The 20,594-nt window shown below is 43.8% G+C and overlaps 1 protein-coding gene across 1 annotated transcript in view; it reads right to left on the bottom strand.

The window, feature by feature from the left end:
• Positions 1 to 528: 528 nt before the first annotated feature.
• The window catches only part of LOC109874634 (PH domain leucine-rich repeat-containing protein phosphatase 1), a 74,238-nt gene continuing 54,172 nt past the window's right edge, over positions 529 to 20,594 (bottom strand). Inside the window, exons 5-17 of the mRNA XM_031809904.1 lie at positions 18,228 to 18,374; positions 15,293 to 15,520; positions 13,766 to 13,968; positions 13,428 to 13,488; positions 9,771 to 9,866; positions 5,722 to 5,877; positions 5,233 to 5,433; positions 4,927 to 5,089; positions 4,676 to 4,806; positions 4,439 to 4,552; positions 3,917 to 4,111; positions 3,605 to 3,833; positions 529 to 2,997 (exon numbers count right to left, since the gene is read on the bottom strand). Coding sequence (XP_031665764.1) covers positions 1,738 to 2,997; positions 3,605 to 3,833; positions 3,917 to 4,111; positions 4,439 to 4,552; positions 4,676 to 4,806; positions 4,927 to 5,089; positions 5,233 to 5,433; positions 5,722 to 5,877; positions 9,771 to 9,866; positions 13,428 to 13,488; positions 13,766 to 13,968; positions 15,293 to 15,520; positions 18,228 to 18,374 — 3,184 coding nt within the window. The 3' untranslated portion in view covers positions 529 to 1,737. The remainder of the gene's footprint in view (positions 2,998 to 3,604; positions 3,834 to 3,916; positions 4,112 to 4,438; positions 4,553 to 4,675; positions 4,807 to 4,926; positions 5,090 to 5,232; positions 5,434 to 5,721; positions 5,878 to 9,770; positions 9,867 to 13,427; positions 13,489 to 13,765; positions 13,969 to 15,292; positions 15,521 to 18,227; positions 18,375 to 20,594) is intronic.

The raw sequence follows: 20,594 nt of genomic DNA, 5'->3' as shown, positions 1-20,594 counted from the left end.
ATCTGATTTTCGAATTAGGGCTCTATTCAATAAGTAGCACTGAAGTTCTGTGTTGTAGCCAGATTGACATTTAGAGGCAATGTTCCCGCGTTAGTAGACACGGCATTCACGGTAAACGCTACATGTCAGCTCAATTGGAAATTACCTCTAAATTTCAAGCGTGCTATAGAGCCGAACTTCAGCTATAGAGATTGAATAGAGCCCTTACTCAAACTAGAGCTATAGTATGACATGTGCAACAAGAGATTATCCTGCATTTCTGGATAACAGTAATGTAAAAATGGTACATTTGAAATTGTATTGTAAAGTCTAATTGAAAGCTATCAGCTATCCCTTATGGCTGTTTTCGGGTTTATAGGAACTTAAAATTGTATGACCTTAATATGCAAAATACAAGTGGGTCATACATTGAAAAAGGGGAGGAATACTGAGAGAAATGATTGTATATAAGTTTACACGTGTCAAACGCACACAGAGAGAATTTAAAATGTAACTGCAAAACATAAAATACCACTAGAACAACAAAGCTTACAAATGTAAGATTTATTATACCAAAGACAGGAACGTTTGGTGTGGTTTACTTTCCATGTGGATAATATAGCATTTGTTTGCATTACTGAACTGGACACAGTCATGCCGGTGATAGCAGTGGGACGGAATACTGTGTGTATGTTGTGAGCACATTGGAGGGAGTGCTGACTAACCAAGATGTAAGTATCAACAGAACTGAATGAAAAGAACCATGGTGAATTGTGTGTGCTTGTACTGTATAACAGGGTGGGTGTACTGTGTATGCACGTATCTGTGTGTGTATTGAACATGTCTCTGAGTGTATGTGTCTACGAGAAAAAGGTGAGATCGGTGAAATCAGGTCTGACCCACACCCCCTCCACACCACTAAATCCATCCACAGACATACGGGTACACAATTCCTTTAAAAGCATCAGTATTTCTCTTATTTACAATTCATTGGGGGAAAAAAATCACAATTTCTCTCAGAGAAGATTAGTAAAAGTGACTAGGTCACCATAAAGAGTATGCAACTCCTAAGAGTTAGTCTTTCAAATTTCTACAAAAATGTCTATGCCTTTTGTACAGGCCAAGAGCCATGATTTACTGAAGAAATAGAGTTGTATCAAGTGCCCCATCTACAACAGTTAAGCGTGGTATTATTGGTGTGTACCATTCAAATGTACTTCATTGATAATAAAAAAGATTGTTCTCCATGTTTCATTTAACAAGGTTTTTTCAACAACTTAATTTTCTTTACATTAAAAGATATGGTAAGTAAAAAAACAACGTCATCATATCCATAACTGTGTGTTGTGAGAGGCTAACCCTTTTGCAGAGAGACTAGTGTTGATTACATAGGTACTCATTGGTTCGTTGTCTAATGTAAAAACAACGTTCCGCACAGTCTGTCTGTGAGTAGTAGTGGAACTACTTTGGACCATAAAAGGTGTGTCCATAAGTAGGATACCCAATAGGGACGGGTTATCTTAAAGGGCTCATTTGCATGTCCTATTCTATAGGTCACCTTGGGGAAAGGGTTGGAGCAGGTTACAGTGCTTGGTACTCCAGTGCTGTGGTCTCAGGAAAGGGGTTGAGTGATTGTAGTCTGTAGACATCTCAGCAAGGTGCTGTTTTTCAGATACATAGGTTACTCAGCTAGTCCGAAGACCCTGTAGCGATTCTCCACTATAGGGATTTTGGGGTGTGTCCTAATTCCCTGCAGTCCTAGTAGTCTGCAGGCTGGTCGGGGCTAGGTGTTTTCTGTTGCTTCTGCTGATGCTGCTTCATGATCTCCTTGACCTCCTCCACCAGCTCTGGAGGGATGATGAACTGGTCGTCCGGGTCGGGCTGGGCGGGTGCCGTGAAGTATCCCCCTCCCTTCTTAGATGGGACGTCTGCTGCCACCTCGATCAGGTTGTGGCTCTTCTCCTGGGGGGCCACAGAGCCGTTCCCCCTCCTCTTCCCCATGGCCTTCCCGTCATCACCCGGTCTGCCGCAGCCCACTGACCAGCCCTCTTCTCTATCCTCCCTCATATCCACCTCCCCCAGGGTCAGCTCCACCCCTTCCTCCAGTGGTTCCGGGGTGCAGGGTGGAGGAGGTGGAGGAGGGGCCAGCAAGCGTTCCCGTCCTGACGATGATAAAGAGGCCTCAACCCTAAGGCAGTGGATGTCGGCCTCCACCTCCACTCTGCTCCCGTTGGAGAAGACCCCGGCGATGGGCTCCTCATCCTCACTGTCCAGCCCGTTGTCAGATAGTGCGCTGGAGAAGGTGGCGCTGGACAGCTGCCTCTGGAAGGATCCGGTCAGACAGGCAGGGTGGAGAGCACAGCAGCCCCGGGCAGGGAGCTCCGAGCCTGGGTGAGGGTATGGGCAGGGCTGGGCAGCGTGCTGGGCCTGCAGGGAGAGCTGGTTGGCCTGGTGGTGCAGGTGGAGCTGGTGGTGGTGGGGTTGTTCATGCAGCAGCCCCAGGGAACTCTGAGGAGGCTCGTCAGAGGAGGCCGTGGATCCCACCTCGCTGCTCATCTCACTAGTACTGATCTCACTGCTGATCTCACTGCAGGAGGACGGGGGGACAGGGAGGGAGCCGTCCCCTGTGGGTCGCTCCTTTATCGACGAACCCCCCGAAGAGGGGTAGCCGCCCAATACAGGGCTGGGGGGCGGCTGGTGATGGTCTCTGCAGCAGCAGCAGTCCTCACTCACAGAGAGCTGCACCACCACGGCACAGAGACTGTCGGTGCAGCCGTAGCCCTGGGCCAGCGTACACAGCTTCTTGGCTGCAGCCAGGCCGTCTGGGACATTACGCACCGCCTCCACCGCCTCCGACGGTGACACGGCATCCCACAAGCCACGGCTTCCCAGGATGAAGAACTCGTCCTGCGGGGTGAGGGTTACCGTGCAGACGTAGGGCCGTGGGATCACTGCCGGGTACAGGAAGGAATATCCCATGATACGGGTGGAGTCTGTCACTCCATTCACCTTGTTGTCCTAGAAGAGTAGAAGGAGAAGCCTACTTAGATGACCAACAGAAACCGGTATTCTGCCGTATCCCAACCCCTCGCAGAAACACACAGTATGTTTAGAGTGGGAGCTCACATACAGATTAAAGCTCAGGCCAAAATTTTATTAAAAGAGTCATTAAGTGTGGTATCAATGATGAACTTGACTTCAAAATCCCATACCCTTTGGGGTTATAGAATTGAACATGAAATGGAATTGAAGTCCATCACAAGCATTTGGAGCAGTGCTTTAAATGAACATCCTCGTATACACTGCCACACTCCCACCCACAAGCAGAATACACTCTTAACCCCTCCTCCCCCTCCATACACACGCACAAACACACTTGTTTTTCTATCCTCTTGGGGTCCTACAATTTATTTACATTCAAAATCTTATTTTCACTAACCCTTATGCCTAATTGTAACCCTAACCCCTAAGCTCAAAATAGTGTTTGTCCTCGTGGGGACGTGGTAAATGTCCCCATAAGGGAAAATGTTCCTTGTTTTACTATCCTTGTGGGGACTTTTCGGGATTTCAGGTGCCCACAAGGATAGAAGAACTAGGCCACACACACACACACCTCCCTATGTACCTCAGTGATGATGGCGTTGTGTTGTCTGATGCGTCGGTACTCTTCCTCCAGGCCTACGTTGTGCAGGAGGGAGAGGGGCAGTGGCTTGCCGTCTCGACACAGGATGGCCTGGCACTTGCCTACGTTGGCAGCGGTGAGGGTGAAGCAGCCGCCCGGGTCGGTGGGGTCGTGTCTGATGTGGCACAGGGCCGCCGAGCCACCCAGCTTCTGCCCTGCCGTACCCAGCTTCCTGTGGCACAGAGAATATGAGAAGGTTGAATTTCTGATACTGTCTAAATAAGAAGTTGTTTGTATGTGTGTGTCCATACTAACCTCTGCATGACGAGGAAGGTGTTGGTCATGTAGTCTTCTTCACTCTTGGTCTTGTGTAGCTCCTCGGCCAGCACGTCGTTCATGGTACACTGCAGCAGGTAGGGCACTTCCACGTTCCTGTCTCCATCAAACACCCCATACAGGGCCTCACGACTCCCACAGAAACTGTTCACCGACAGGGCAGCCACACACAGCCTGGGAGAGAGATAGGAATACACGCGCAAAACGTTAATAATATTCCCTTGAGGTTGTTGAGAGTCTAAGACTTACTGTAGCTCCACAGCATTCGCATCCCTCTCTCACATCTGTCACACACACAAACGCATGGATGTGTGCATGCACCCACATCCCCAGCCTCTTGTTTCACACACTAACTCTACTGCCCCCACATTGACCTCACCGACTGACGCGTTCGTCTTAGTCGCCATGGTAACCTTGCTTGTTTTTCACATATGAAAGCTCTCCCATGGTGACCCATATGGTTCACACATGATGTGTATGTATCATGTGTATGTTACTCACTTGTTCTTGACACCCGAGGCTTCTGTGTAACCATGACTCCACACAGCCGGCCCACCTGACGCCTCATTGGTTGAGAAGGTCGGGGGCGGGTCGATGCGGAAACAGCGGATGTTACTGCAACAAGGAGGAGAGAGGATACTTAATAAAAAGATCACAGTGCAGGAACAGGTACACAGGCAAACAAAATAATTAAATGCATCTTTACTCACAATTTGTCTACACTAATAGAAGACTTACTTGAGTTGTTCCAGGGTTTTGTGGTCCAGGTTGAGGCGAGGGTTGCCACTCAGGTCCAGCTCCTGGAGTTTAGGAGGCAGGATCTCAGGCAGGCTGATCTCACTCAGCTCATTACAGCTCAGATCTACACACTGTGGAGAGAGGAGAGGGTTAAAACACACAGAAATATACAACCATCCTCACAAGCACACATGAATATACATGCATTCACACACACGCGTGCGCACGTCCTGCCTGCCTGACTGTCCTACCTTCATCTCCATAAGCTGCATGACCTCAGGGAAGACTTCTATGGTGTTGGAGTGGGCGATGAGTGTGTGCATGCGTCTGCAGTTCATGATGGTGGTGGGCACCGTCTTGAGCCTGTTCCCACTCAGGTCCACCTCCTCCAGCTCCTCCAACTTTGCCATTTTACTACAGAGGAGGAAAAGTCAGTGAATATGTACCTAGAAGAGACAGTATATTGTAAGTGTGGTAGAAAAAGAAAAATGAGAGTAACAACAGTTATTTTATGTGTGTGTGTGTATACAGTATGTAGCCTACATCTATCCACTCACCTGGCAGGGAAGGTGTGCAGGTAGTTGTAGGCCATGTGTAGTACTCGGAGGTGTGCGTGTCCCGTCAGTAAGGAAACACACTTATCAGTCAGTCGGTTGTTGGTGAGGTACAGTTCCTGGAGGATGCTGTTGCTCTCCTCTGATAGGCTGGAGGGAGGCAGGTGCTCGAGCTTATTGGCCGAGGCATTCAGGCACCGCAAACTGAAACAGGAAGTGAGCCCAGGTGTCAGTCTTTCAACCATTACACATATTCTGCCGGTGTAATAAATTGTCACAGTTAGTATTAACATGTTTAGTGAATAACTGGGTAATAATTGACCTCTTGTCATCATGCTCTATTGAAACAAACACAGGTCATATTTTATCTCATCAATACCAGCATGCCCTGACTAATTGAGGCTGTTCTGATGGCAAAAGGGAGTGCAACTCAATATTAGGAAGGTGTTCCTAATGTTTTGTACACAGTGTATGTCTATAATATTGTGTTACCTGTCAGATTTGAGGAAGAGGTTGCAGGGCAGCTCTGCTAGCTGGTTGTGTTGTACGTCTAACACCTCCAGTAGTGGGCGCTCTATTCTCTCAGGCAGCTTCTGCAGGTGGTTGTGTCCTGCACTCAGCTTCCTCAGACTGCTGCTACACAGCAACCTGCCAGTAGGGGGGAGTGGAGAGACATCAGTATCACAATCAGTAACAGTGTCACTGTAACAATGGGCTGCATCTCAATAGTCAGAGTCAGACAGGGAGAGAAACAAGAGCTGCATCTCAATAGCCTAAAAGTTGCTTCCTCTTCTCCTTTCTGCCATCTGCATGAATAAAAAAAGTTAAGAACAGGGAAGGTGAAATAACAGGGGAGGGTAGTGCTTTTATTTCCTGGGTTCACATTAATAAATTTGCAGGTTTTACTATATAATTTCTTCCATTGTAGACAAATGTCCTCATCTGCTTGCATGCACCTCCCCTATATCAAGGTGTTTTGGAGGTTCCATTATGCACTGCACTTCTCCACATACTAACTATACCACAGGCCAATATAGTCTACCAGTCTAACTGTCTATCCTGCCCTCTATCCACCTTTCAAAGTGACAATAGTGGTAGGTGGATAGTTTGTCCAGATCTGTAATATGCTAACTTGCAATCCTACAAAGCTGCACAAATGTTCAATATAAGTGTAGAGACCAGGTGCGTCATTGCGCATGAAAGAACAGTGAAGACATGAGACACGCAGCTCAAACAGCTTCCCTATTGATAATGTTTAGGGACGATACAAGTATCTTACCTAGACTTGCCTAGAACACATTGCAATGAATAATTGCATTATTGTTATCAAGCAAGTACAGAATTCTACTCTAGGCTGTAAACGGTAGGGAATATGTTATTTGAATAATGGGGCAAAAGCCCTGTGATTTTAATTTGGATCAGTTGTTAGTCTACTCTCAACAGTTTATAATGGTCTCGAAAGGCAGTGTAGAAGGTCAGTCTGGCTGTGTTTTCAGTTCTGATACTGAGAAATGTGCTGTTGCATCATTATTTTCCTAAATCGTCCTATAATAATCTGGCCACATACGCTCCCAGCAGGCCCAGTTATTCAGGAAAGCTTAAAGTAAAGATTCACCCATTTTGAATGTTATATTGTTTTTGGTGCATCTCTGAGCAATGTTATATTGATTCTCTGGGTCAATTCATGTTTCCATGTGTATTTGAGATATTACTGTTCAAGCAGAAGGACATTTGGCATTGAGATAAAGTCGCTCTCACTAAACTGGAAGTGAATATCGAACACGACTTTTAGATCACAAAAACGTCTATCATACATGTCAGATTTTGAAGACGTTGTCTTCTCTCAAATGAGCCATTGATCATATTTTAGCAATTTTCCTACCCTGAGAAATGAGCGATTTAACAGAGGGCATAACACATTTCTCATATTTGTCTGCCTCTTCAGTCCAGGGTGCATTGCATGGTGCCGTTGTGAATGTCAGACTCCACTCTGTGAGGCACATCGATCTGCAGGTTGAACAATGTGAGATTGTAGACTCCTAAATTGGAATTGCAGTTTGTTTAGGAGATTTTACAGCTAATTAGTGACATGCTGATATTAACTTTGGTATTATTGTGTGTAGATACGTTTGCTAGCTAGCTCGCTACCTAGCTGGCTGGCCAGCCAGCCCATAGAGAGAGCATTGCATTGTGGGTTTTATAGTCGACTTGAGCTGCAACAGATTGACACAATGATTTTCACATGTTGCTACCAACCTTATTATAACGACAAAATGAAACATTTGTTCACAAAAAATATTGTTCTCACATAGTGTTATTTAACACTGTAACTAATAAGAATGATTTTTTTTCGGTGGATTTTGTCCTTTAACGTGCTCTGCCTCCTCTCCAATCCGAGCGGCTATCCCTGGTGCACCTACTGTAGAACCCGTAACGCTTCAATATTGTCAAAATATTTGTCATTTAACTTTGAAAATGTATTACATTTCATGTGTGGCATAAACACAACCAGTCACAATCTTTAAAGCTGATTAGGCCACTTAAAAAGTATCCTGTAGGCTACCTGCGTACATTCGTCCCAAATATAATTAAGCATCCAAACTTTGCAGATTGTGGTGTTGAAAACACAAACCATGATGTTGAAGCAGCCAAAGTTGGTATGCTTTGCTTATTGGTTATGGTCCATTGGCACAGATGCCTGTTGTTGGAAAATTAACCTTTTATCCTTTTAATATAATTATAAATATAGCAGAAAAATGTGTGATGGGGGAAGAAATTGCTACAGTTACGTATCTGGATATTATTTTTGGCGATATATAGTATTGACAATATCGCAATATTATTTTGGCGCTAGTTGGCTGTACCTGCACCAAAACTCCTTCATACTGTAGCCTGTTCTCCATCTTCTTTTTAAATAGGGAGCCCATGTGTTTTCAGCACATTCATTTCCATGGCTGAACTCATTTTCTTGTCCCTCTGTAGCAAATCGCAATAAAATCCCGGTATCGAATCGCAATACATATAGAACCATGAGAATAGCAATACATACTGTATCATATCGGCGCCTAGGTATCGTGATAATATTGTACCGTGAGGTCCCTGGCTATTCGCTGCCCTAATAAAAATGTTGAACTCTGATTTCCACCTAACTGATCATTCTCTGCAGCAGGCTCTGATCGTAGTGTACAGTGCATTCGGAAAGTATTCAGACCCTTTTTCCACATTTTGTTATGTTACAGGCTTATTCTAAAATGGATTAAACAGGCAAAACCTCAAGCTTCTGGCCCGTAGCCCCGCACAGCATCGACGGCGCCACAAAAGCATGCTGAAGTGGCAAAGTCAATATCCACATTTATAAACACAGAGCTGCTACAGTTGTTACTTGTCGTCGCAAACATCATTTTCAATTCATTATATGAGGGGGAAGGGTGTGCACATTTATTTTATATTTTTTTTACAGTACAAGGGGAGAGTCGTTTGAAACTATTTTAAATGTTGGGAGGGGGCACCTCCAGTTGGACCAGCCCTCCCCAGTAAATGGCCCTCGAAATATTTATTTTCAACCCCCCCCCCCAAAAAAGAAATATTTTTGGGGAACTCAGTCGGGGTTCTCAACTTACTGTTGCGAGATAGAATAGTACAATATCTAAATTTGGTTGTGCAGCAGCAGTTTTTACATTGCTATGCTAGAGGTCAGCTATCTAAACTTGTTGTCATGGTTGAATTACCGTCCGGGGGGCCCCCATTGATTTTGTTAGTCAATCTCAGTCAGAAAACTGCAAACATTTCTCTCCACCCTATGGCGAAATTGCAGGAAATAAGCTAGCGAATTACATGAAATTAGTTATAAAATTGCTAAATCTTCTCTCTACCCCATGGTAAAATATATAGAATTGCAGAAAACGTTGAAAACGTACAACATTTTCTATATACCCCATGGCAAAATGTGCAGAATTGCATAAAATTTACTCTAAAATGTGAAAAAATTGTCTCCGCTGTCAAGAGGGAGGGCACTAAGATGTTTTTCTCACAATGTGGGGATGGGGGGGATAGAAAAAGAGAGTTAGAGAGAATGGGATGGTTGGGACTATCAGGTTGATCTATTGTGCTTGGTGAAGGACAGTACTGTCCATGAGCAGGGCACACAGATATGCAATATTCCATTTACTTTCATTGTTCTATACACAATGCCATGTGGCTGGAGGAGTCAATGAGACCACTGGCTGTGTCTGAACAGTTTGAACGAGCATCCTTGTTTCCTTTCCTTGTGTCCTTCCCTCCATGATCACTGATCTGGCAGGACATGAGAGGTTGAATCAACATGGGAGAATACCCGTCCAGTGCTTTGACATTAGTGATTATGAATGGAAGCAGACAAGCTGTTTAAGATAATTGAGACAGAGCCATTGGGAGAATAGAAAGATAGATTTGACAGTAGTGAGACATTGGGAGCAGGGAACATGGAGAGAAATTGACTATGCTGTGAGAAAGAATGTGAGTGAAAGAGAGATATAATGGGAGAGAGTGATAGAGAGACCGACCGTGCTGGGAGCTCAGTAACAAGGTTGTGGCTGAGGTCCAGAACTTCTAGTTTCTTTATCTCACACAGCCACTCTGGGACAGCCTCCATACGATTCCTACAGAAAGAGAGAGGGTGCGAGAGAGAGAGAGGGGTCAGGTTTGAGGAGACATGATGACTCCTTGCTGTCCCCAGTCTACCTGGCCATGCTGCTGCTCCAGTTTCAACTTCCACCTGACTGTGCTGCTGCTCTAGTTTCAACTGTTCTGCCTTATTATTATTCGACCATGCTGGTCATTTATGAACATTTGAACATCTTGGCCATGTTCTGTTATAATCTCCACCCGGCACAGCCAGAAGAGGACTGGCCACCCCACATAGCCTGGTTCCTCTCTAGGTTTCTTCCTAGGTATTGGCCTTTTCTAGGGAGTTTTTCCTAGCCACCGTGCTTCTACACCTGCATTGCTTGCTGTTTGGGGTTTTAGGCTGGGTTTCTGTACAGCACTTTGAGATATCAGCTGATGTACGAAGGGCTATATAAATAAATTTGATTTGATTTGATTTGACTGTGAGAATGTTGGGTTTAACCTCTTACAGTTGCTGCTCCATATGCAATAGTGACTAGAATGGTGTTGTAAACAACAGTCAACTTTCAGGGACATAAACATGTCTTATATCATCAGAAAGGTTAAATGATTGTTAATCTAACTGCAGTTTCCAATTTACAGTAGCTATTACAGCGGAAAAAAAGACCATGCTATTGTTTGAGGAGACTGCACAACAACAAAACACTTTTACCAAGGCAACTGGTTTAATACATTCACCTCTGACGGTAAATAAGGGACTTACATTCAGTAATCTTGCTCTGATTTGTCACCCTGAGGGTCCCAGATATAAAATATAGGATAGTTTTGTTTGATAAAATATATTTTTATATCCTAACACGATCCATGTTGTATACAGTGTTTTGCATGAATTTCAACTCTTTCAACAAAACAACTTATGAAATCTAATCGGAAAAACATTGTTTAACCTGGTCAAATTCGGTTTCAGTGCAATCCTCAGACACTCTAGAAGGCAACCAAACGTGTTTCATCATTCTACATTACATATTGGCTACACAACACGTCAATTAGCCTATGAAGGTCAGCCATCATTACGCACCAATGAGACTAGCGGTGGTCACTTGATTGACAGTGTCTTGGTCCAATGTCCACCTATCATTTTGAAACATAGCTATCTAGATAGCCAATGAGCTGGACATTCCAGCAGTATGTGAACACCCTTTCTATGACAAACAGCCATCATGCTAGAGCTGTGCACAACAGTGTTCATTCTAAGGGTGAAAGCAAACAGGACGCACGGTAGTTTAAGTTACGCAGCGGTTTGTTCTCTTCCACAAGTGTTTTTGGAAGGAAAATATCCACTTTTAGATAGTAAAATACATTTTTTTGCTTCTCATGCTAATGCAGTTGTTCAAATGGTTGCATATTCATATATATATATATATATATATATATATTCATATATATATATATATATATATTCACACACACACTTTAAGTCAGAAGTTTACATACACTTAGGTAGGAGTCATTAAAACTAGTTTTTCAACCACTCCACAAATTTCTTGTTAACAAACTATAGTTTTGGCAAGTCGGTTAGGACATCTACTTGGTGCATGACACAAGTCATTTTCCCTACAATTGTTTACAAACAGATTATTTCAGTTAATCACAATTCCAGTGGGTCAGAACATTACATACACTAAATTGACTGTGCCTTTAAACAGCTTGGAACATTCCCGAAAATGATGTCATGGCTTTAGAAGCTTCTGATAGGCTAATTGACATCATTTGAGTCAATTGGAGGTGTACCTGTGGATATATTTCAAGGCCTACCTTCAAACTCAGTGCCTCTTTGCTTGACATCATGGGAAAATCAAAAGAAATCAGCCAAGACCTCAGAAAAAAAATGTAGACCTCCACAAGTCTGGTTCAATTTCCAAATGCCTGAAGGTACCACGTTCATCTGTACAAACAATAGTACGCAAGTATAAACAGCCATCATTCCACTCAGGAAGAAGATGCGTTCTGTCTCTTAGAGATGAACGTACTTTGGTGCGAAAAGTGTAAATCAATCCCAGAACAGCAAAGGACCTTGTGAAGATGCTGGAGGAAACCGGTACAAAAGTATCTATATCCACAGTAAAATGAGTCCTATATCGAATAACCTAAAAGGCCACTCAGCAAGGAAGAAGCCACTGCTCCAAAACCTCCATAAAAAAGCCTGACTACGGTTTGCAGCTGCACATGGGACAAAGATGGTACTTTCTGGAGAAATGTCCTCTGGTCTGTTGAAACAAAAATATAACTGTTTGGCCATAATGACCATCGTTCTGTTTGGAGGAAAAAGGGGGAGGCTTGCAAGCCAAAGAACACCATCCCAACCATGAAGCAAGGGGGTGGCAGCATCAAGTTGTGAGGGTGCTTTGCTGCAGGAGGGACTGGTGCACTTCACAAAATAGATGGCACCATGAGGAAGAACAATTATGTGGATATATTGAAGCAACATCAAGACATCAGTCAGGAAGTTAAAGCTTGGTAGCAAATGGGTCTGCCAAATGGACAATGATCCCAAGCATACTTCCAAATTTGTGGCAAAATGGCTTAAGGACACCAAAGTCAAGGTATTGGAGTGGCCATTACAAAGCCCTGACCTCAATCCTATAGAACATTTGTGCGGAGAACGGAAAAAGCGTGTGCGAGCAAGGAGGCCTACAAACCTGACTCAGTTACACCAGCTCTGTCAGGAGGAATGGGACAAAATGTTTGACCCAAGTTAAACAATTTAAAGGCAATGATACCAAATACTAATTGAGTGTATGTAAACTTCTGACCCACTGGGAATGTGATAAAATAAATAAAAGCTGAAATAAATCATTCTCTCTAGTATTATTCTGACATTTCCCATTCTTAAAATAAGGTGGTGATCCTAACTGACCTAAGACAGGGGATTTTTTACTAGGATTAAATGTCAGGAATTGTGAGAAACCGATGAAATGTAAACGTCTGACTTCAACTGTATATGCTTTTAGATATGTGTTGTGTATCTACGGCTCATCCGTAGAAGTATTTCATGCCGGGCTCACCCCCTGTTAAAATAAAGGTTCAATAAAATAAGTAATAGGAAACTTGAGTTCTAGTGGTAGCATTTTTTTATGTTCTCTACAGCTATGTACTAGAAAATGTATCAATTGACCAATTTGGGCAAACTCGTGAGGGACACCTGAGAGACTTCATACTAAATATTATGTAGCTCTCTCATTCTTGAATGTATGTTGTGGGCAACTTCTAAAGTATCCTTCCTATCTCAATGTATGGCCTTTCCTTTGCATTTCAAAGATGACGCAACAAATAGAAAAATAGAAAACACTGTTTTTACCAGATCTATTGTGTTACATTAATGTCACGTCTCCACAAACGTCAAAGTGTTTCCTTTCGAATAGTATCAAGAATATGCATATCCTTGCTTCAGGTCCAGAGCTACATGCAGTTAGATTTGGGTATGTCATTTTAGGCGGAAACTGAGATGAAGGGTCCTATCCAGAGGAGGTTTTAAGAGAGTTTGTGTATTTTCAACAATGTTGAGTGTGTTTATATGAGGGCATTGACCTCACCTGGAGATGTCCATATAGGTGAGGTTGGATGGCACTGGACTGACATCTAGCTCCTGTAGATCTGTAGAAGACAACAAGAGCACTAAACCACCAGCATGTGTGACATGACACATGGAACCAGATACTGTAGCTAGGTAGTGACAGAGAAATGCAGTGACGGAGATTGAGAATGGCACAGGCTATTTACAGATCTAGGATCAGTTTCAACTCCCCCAATCCTAACCGTAATTGTTGGTGTGGAAAATGCTAAACTGGCCCAAGATCAGTGTCTAGGGGCAACTTCAACCTACACTATTACAAGTACAGCAGGCATAGATGGACTCTAACTGGGGACTCACCGTTGTTCTGTGCGTAGACAGCCTTGAGCATAGAGCCCTTGGCCTTGAGGGTGACAATGTGGTTCCTCTCACAGTGGAGGACCTCCAGGTGGGGAAACAGGGAGGCATCCAGCTCCTCCAGCCCGTTGTCACGCACATCCAGCTGGGTCACGTGTCTCAGCAGGTCTGGCTCGTCTGGAACCACCACCCGGATCTTATTCAGCCTGATGGCACAGAGGTCAGAGCTCTCACATAACTGTACAGTAGGCAGTATGGTCCGTAGCATAATTAACCCTCCGGACACAGACGTCAGATCAAAATCAATGTCTGTATGGATGGATACTTGATCGAGTTGTCAACTGAAGGGAATTCGATTTGAAATCAACTTTGATGACCGGTTGTCATTTTGTGGTTGACACCTGAGTTTTATTGAAATGAACACATTAAGTATATTGAATCAATCTTCAATAGATGGTCTGATATTTCATATAGGATGTGTGACTTAACAAAGGTATACTTCAGGTTTAAGGTCTGACCTCAATGGCCCTATCAGTGTGTATTCACCATCAGGGTTACTCATTAACTGACCTGACACTTGGCACATTTCTACGTTTTTTTGGACAAGACTGGAAAAAGCTGCACCCACCGACAAAAAGAACAGAACACATCTCACCATCATCATCTCTATCTACACTCATGTGTGATCTTTGGTCCTGAGCTTGAGAACATGATCTAGAGAAAATACACATTATCTCCTAACACTGTGAGAAGTGATGTATTAACTAGACAAATAATGTTAAGTCACTCAAGGCCTGCTCTTTGCCAAGCAGGAGGGAGAACACCGCTCTAGTAATAATTACGAGACTTTCCGAACTGACTCTGTTTAGCCTGGTTCCAAGCTAACGGTCTGTTTAGCCTGGTTCTTTTCCAAGCTAATTGTCTGTTTAGGGTGATTCTGTTCCATACTGACTGTTTGTTTAGCCTGATTCTGTGAGATCATCTGATCCTAGATCTGTGGTTAAAGGCAACATGTACCTTGACCTCTGTCTTTGCCCGTTTAGTCTGGTTCTGTCCCATACCGATTGTCTGTTTAGCCTGGTTCTGTTTCATAGTGACTGTCTGTTTGTCTGGTTTTCCACTCATACAGTATAGCTTCCTCTCAGTTTGAGTTTTGCAATAGAGAGATGCTGTAACTCCAGTCAAACGTGTCTACACATGGATGGGATTATAAGCATTGTGTGATTGGATTGTGACCAAAATCAGTGAGATTAAATGTTTCCCTCCAGGTGTTTAGACGTGATTCCGGCTAGGTATACATTGTTATCAGATCACAAGACGCTTGGTGTTCATCTTGTGACCAAGTCTCCATGTATCTGCCATTTCTGTACATGCAATGGGGGAAAAAAATGGGACACCAGATGGTTTGGGCTGGGTGCAAAGCCTGTTATCTGCTTGTTATGAAGATACACTGTGACTGGAGATAGGATCTGAATAAAGAGTGCAAGAGTGTCTCTGCCTGCTTGCCTGTCTATCTATCTAGCCGCATACCGTAGGTCGACATGTTTGAACCGGAGCAGTCTGAAGCTCTGCAGCACCAGTGTGTCCAGGCTGTTTCCAGCCATACATAGTCTCTCCATGGAGGTCAGCCGCTCCAGCACCTGGGGCACGTGGGTAAACTGGTTGAAGGACAGGCCCAGGTAGCCCAGTCTCTGGAGAGAGCCCAGCTCACTGGGTAACTCACTCAGACAGTTACCGTCCAGGAGAAACGTCTGCAGACTGAAGGGAGAGAGAGGAGAGAGGAGAGAGAGAGAGAGGAGAGAGAGAGAGAGAGAGAGAGACGGAAGGGAGAGCATGGTGTGAGTAGATAGCACTTTAACTTCATGTGAAAAACTTCTAATGCATCAGAATGACTCTGCACATCGAAGAAGCGTTATATAGTTCAGAGAGGGTGCGGGTGCCCCCAGCTTTAAAAAGTTAAGAGCACAACAAAACATTTACGGAGCACCAGAAAATAATAATAGATGTTTTATTTGATTGCATATAGCCTCTATTAGGCTTATACTGTATGAATTAAAGCTACTTTTGAAATACACGTTGTTCCCTAGAATCATATATGTAACCCTGTAAAGACATTTTTATACAAAAACCTGTCACTGAAGTTACAAAATTCATTGGTGGAATATTAGGTTTCTACATCGTGTACAAGCACTATTTATATATTGATGCATTACATTGAAAATTGAACACTGTCTCTTTAAGAAAGTCAAGTTTGTGAGTGACAATATCCAAGAGATCTGTCATTCATTAATTTCCTATGACAGAGGGTTTATTCTGCCCAAAATCTATTCATGAAAATAAGTCCACAAAGTGCGCAATTTTGGTATGGTGGATGATGAGTGTCGAATTTGGGCAACAAAACATGTAATCTCTAATTTTCTACGTGAACCTTATTTGATCGAATATAAGTTTCATAATGGTTAGGTTGTTGCAAATGCACTGAATTAAGGGGACGCACGTGGCATTTCAGAAACGTTATATCCGAGTTGTGCTGATTGTTCACACGCATATTTTTCCATATAGACACATCCAATGTGTGTCAATCAAATCAAGTACATGCACTGAGCTTGTCTGATGCTTTAAGCGCACTGTATGATGAAATAATTAAGACAATTTCTGACCGCAATTGATTTGATTGTGCTGGGCCGCGCTCAGACTTGCTGCGCTGTGTTTAAAAAAAAATGACAGCACAGGTTGCCTCCCTCCTCCATGCTGCAGCGACCACCACATAACAGCACCTTCACACTGTCCGAGTTGCTGAAGCTGCAACATAATTACATCCATTTCTGACTGAAACTATCTGTTACTGAAATCCCTAATTTGAGAGAACACACAATTTTGTGATTCAAAATGTGTAAAAAAAAAAATCTACCAAGATCCACAAAAAAAAGGACCTTGTGTATGTTAAGTAAAATAACAACCCAATGTTTATATTCCAGGTCAAATTAGCTGGCAACAGCAAGCTAGCTAGCTAGCTGTCTATGAATGGTTAATATGTGTTTCCACCTGTCTCCGAATGAATATAGTTGGTTCAGAGTTCGTTTTGATATTTCAACTTCAACCTGCGTGTCCTGATCACGTCTGGTGTGGATGGACAAAATCAACGTGACAATGGGGTCAGCCATATGACAATTAGACCAGATTGCGTTTTTCTGCGCATGAGCTTAGCTAGCCAATGTCGCCATGACATCGCCTACAAGCGTTATTGGGCATTTCTATTGAAGAAGCAGTTTCTTCCCATCTCCATACTGTTCTGTCTTTGCTATCACTTTTTATTTCTGTACCCCACATGTTTGGATGTACTGGTAATGTAACCAGGTTGTTAACTAAGAAGCTAAAGAAGTAACATGACTAAACAAGGTGTCAAATAATACTCAGGAGCAGTTTTAGAACGGCCCGCAACATGGTTTATGAATGTAAAACATAGCGCTGGTAATATGGGTCATATCTTTTGAAATGTTTCCGCTAGAAACAAACTTTTCTTTTTGGTAATGGTGCAGCCTTCACAGTAACACCTTTCCTCTAGGGCACTTGGGAACAACGGTTCAGCGAAGCCTAACCATTACAACAATTATTATATGGGTAAAATGTTTTCTCGCACGGGTGCTCCCAAAATATCAGGCAGCACAGCAAAATATATAGGTTTATATACAACCAAAATGGTCGCACTTTAGAGCCCCGAGTACAAATCAGTTCAGATTTTTCTGACATTTCTCTTGTTCTTTCAGGAATCCCTGTCCAATGCATGGTGATCAAGTACAAATCAAAAGAGTTTCATCAAACTGTTAAGTCCCTTTTGAACACCGTTCTTCACCACATTCTGATACTAAGGTCAACCTCGCTACAGCCAGTAGGTGTCAGCATTAGCTTTGAGGCCGAGAGGGCTTATTGGGGAAGCCATAGGCTGTTTTCCAGATCCTTCCATCATATGAGAGGAGAGGTGCTCAGCTATGCTGCTGCTGAGAGGAAGCACGCATCACCTTATCACAGTCTCTCTCTCCTGTCCTAGATTAATGCCCCAGTCTGAACTACTATCCCTTTTCCCCTGTCAGATCATTAGACAATAACCTCTTAAATATTTATTGTATTTCATATATTCATAACATTTCAGAGAGCCTCCTGACGGTGTCTGAAGTAGTTGGAAACTGCCCCTAACCACTGATAAAGGGTCAAATATGTCTTCTTCTTTAGGAGGTTAGGGGTGAGGTCATCTGATCCTAGAACTGTGGTTAAGGGTGACATCTACCTCGACATCTATGTATATTCCCTGTGACCCCTTGTATGTGTGTCCCAAATATCACCCCATGAAGTTAACTCCGCAGGCTCTGGTCTGAAGCATCACACACTATGGTAAATAGGGTGCCATGGGAAGGAACCTGTGTCTCTGTATATGCCCCCTGACCCCTAGACACTTCTGGAATCTTACTTGGTCATGGATCCCACAGCTTGGTCCACATTGGTCAGGTAGTTACAGCTGAGGTTGACCTCGGTGAGGGTGGAGATGTCACAGATGGCCATGGGGAACTGACCCAGCTGGTTATTAGACAGGTTGAGGCTCCGCAAACGAGAGAACCTGTCAGAGAGATATAGAAGAGAGGGGTGGTGGTGAGAGGAGAGCGAAAAGAGATGTGGGTAGAGAGAAAGAAGTCAGCGGTCTGACTCCATGTCAGCGGTCTGACTCCATGTCAGCGGTCTGACTCCATGTCAGCGGTCTGACTCCATGTCAGCGACAGAACCTTCAGCACATCATAGTGGAAACCCTTCACATTGTCATGTTGAGAACAAGCAGAGCTTGTTGTCAGTAGCAACATCAGAGGCAAGTGGCATTTGGCTTAATGTCCTATAGTAGATCAGTGACCTTCAGTCAAGTCATCCCTAGGGGACGGGAGGATATATAACCCACCCCTCATGGGCCGTTTGCCATGTTAGCATCAAAGCTGATAACCTCACAGACAAGTCTGCTGCCTTTTAGTCTGGTAATGCATTCAATTGCACACACACAAACAAATACACCCACATGCTCGCAGGCAGGCACGCACACACGTGCACACACACACGCTCGCAGGCAGGCAGGCAGGCACGCACACACACACATGCTCACAGGCAGGCAGGCACACCCTTCATCATTTGTTAGGAGGGAAAGGGAAGCTAGATGACAGGGGTACTGATTTGCATGGCAATTTAATTCCAGCTAAGTGAGGGAGGCCAGGAGGCTGGGACAGAGAGGTAGAGAGAGAGAAAAGACACTACCTGTGTAGTCATCATCTCACACCATCTTTTTTCATTACTACCATTCCCCTCGCTCTCCACTATTGTATATACCATACTAATTAGTACAAAACTGTCTGTCTGACCAGCAGGGATGCTCTGTAGCAATTAAACTCTCATACATAAACAACCACATCTTTTAGGCACCAAACTAGCAGCTTTTCATCTGTCATGTCTGTCTTTTAAATGGTAATTATCAGCAGAATATGAAACAGCAAATCATTATATGCCATGCCAGAGCCTCATTTCATCTTGAACCTGTCGGTCCTGGCACATACAGATGTTCTCTCATCATTTGATCAGTCTGTTGTTGTAACAGGAAATGCAAACTTGTAGTATATTAAAGGCTTCTAAAGTTTCTAATTTCCACTTAATTGTCAGACTTGATTTGCACTAACAAAAAATGTATCAACCCCTACAAAAATGTCCATGAGTTATTATCCACATAATATTTCACATTTCCTGTTGCTGAAAGATTATTTTCCTGCTGTGAGAAGCTGGTCAAATGAAGAGAGCAAATGTGTATTCAGAGTCGGAAGGGCAAATTCACACACTACTCTAATCTGCAATGATCAAACAGGAACCCACTGTTTCAGGGTTCTCCAGGTCCCAGTTCTGCAGCCTTCAACCAACCTCACACACACACACACACAACCCAATATACTCTCTCACACACATACAATTCCCCACTCTGCTCTTCTCTCAGAGTACAAGGACACACACGTGCAGTTAAATGGCAAATTATTTTCTGGCTAGTATCCTAAAATGGGCTGTGACTGGTGTGCGAGCACACCCACACACACTGTACAGTACATCTTGGCTGTATGCTTTAATCTGGGGCTAGCCACTGCCGAGTCTGTTCCGGTATTCAGGGAAAGTGGAAAGAGAGCCTGGACGTGACACAGGCTTTTGGACGTTAACACGGCGACACTCCATTTTAACTCCTCCTTCACATTTACTGGATTGGTTGGACAGTGCAGGACCTTCCCAGACATTTTTTTCTTCAGGTCAAGACCAGTATGTTGGGGATGTACTTTCAGGCGTTTCTTTTACACCTGCTATGTTAGGTTAATCTGGGGCCAGATGGTGCCCTCTGAGGAGTACTGAAAGGGAGAGTGAAGGAGGGAGGCAGGCCATATTAAAAGCCTTCCTGCAGAGGCAGACAGGTCTGGGCTACTCTAGTAGACAAACCAACCCAACTAGGCCCTGTCCTGACCAACCCAGCTCAGGCCAGCCTTACCCTGCCCAGCTCTACTAGGCCTTGTCCTAAGCCAACTGACTGACACTACCTTATTCATTCATCTTAAGTCCAGCACTATTCTGACAATTCCACTCCAATTTAGGCTAGTCCAGTCTAGTCGAGCACAGTCTAGCTCCAGCCCTACCTTATTGTGGCCCAGCCAAACCATGCTATACCCAGATCCGTCAAGGCAATGCAACCTTACCAGGCCAAGCCTAGTACCAGGCCATAAAACTCATCTCATATAATTCCAGCCCAGACCTTTCCCCTGGATGGTACCACCTA

This window comes from Oncorhynchus kisutch, linkage group LG30, assembly GCF_002021735.2.
Source record: "Oncorhynchus kisutch isolate 150728-3 linkage group LG30, Okis_V2, whole genome shotgun sequence".
NCBI classification, from domain to species: Eukaryota; Metazoa; Chordata; class Actinopteri; order Salmoniformes; family Salmonidae; genus Oncorhynchus; species Oncorhynchus kisutch.
This window is presented reverse-complemented; position numbering and strand designations above follow the sequence as displayed.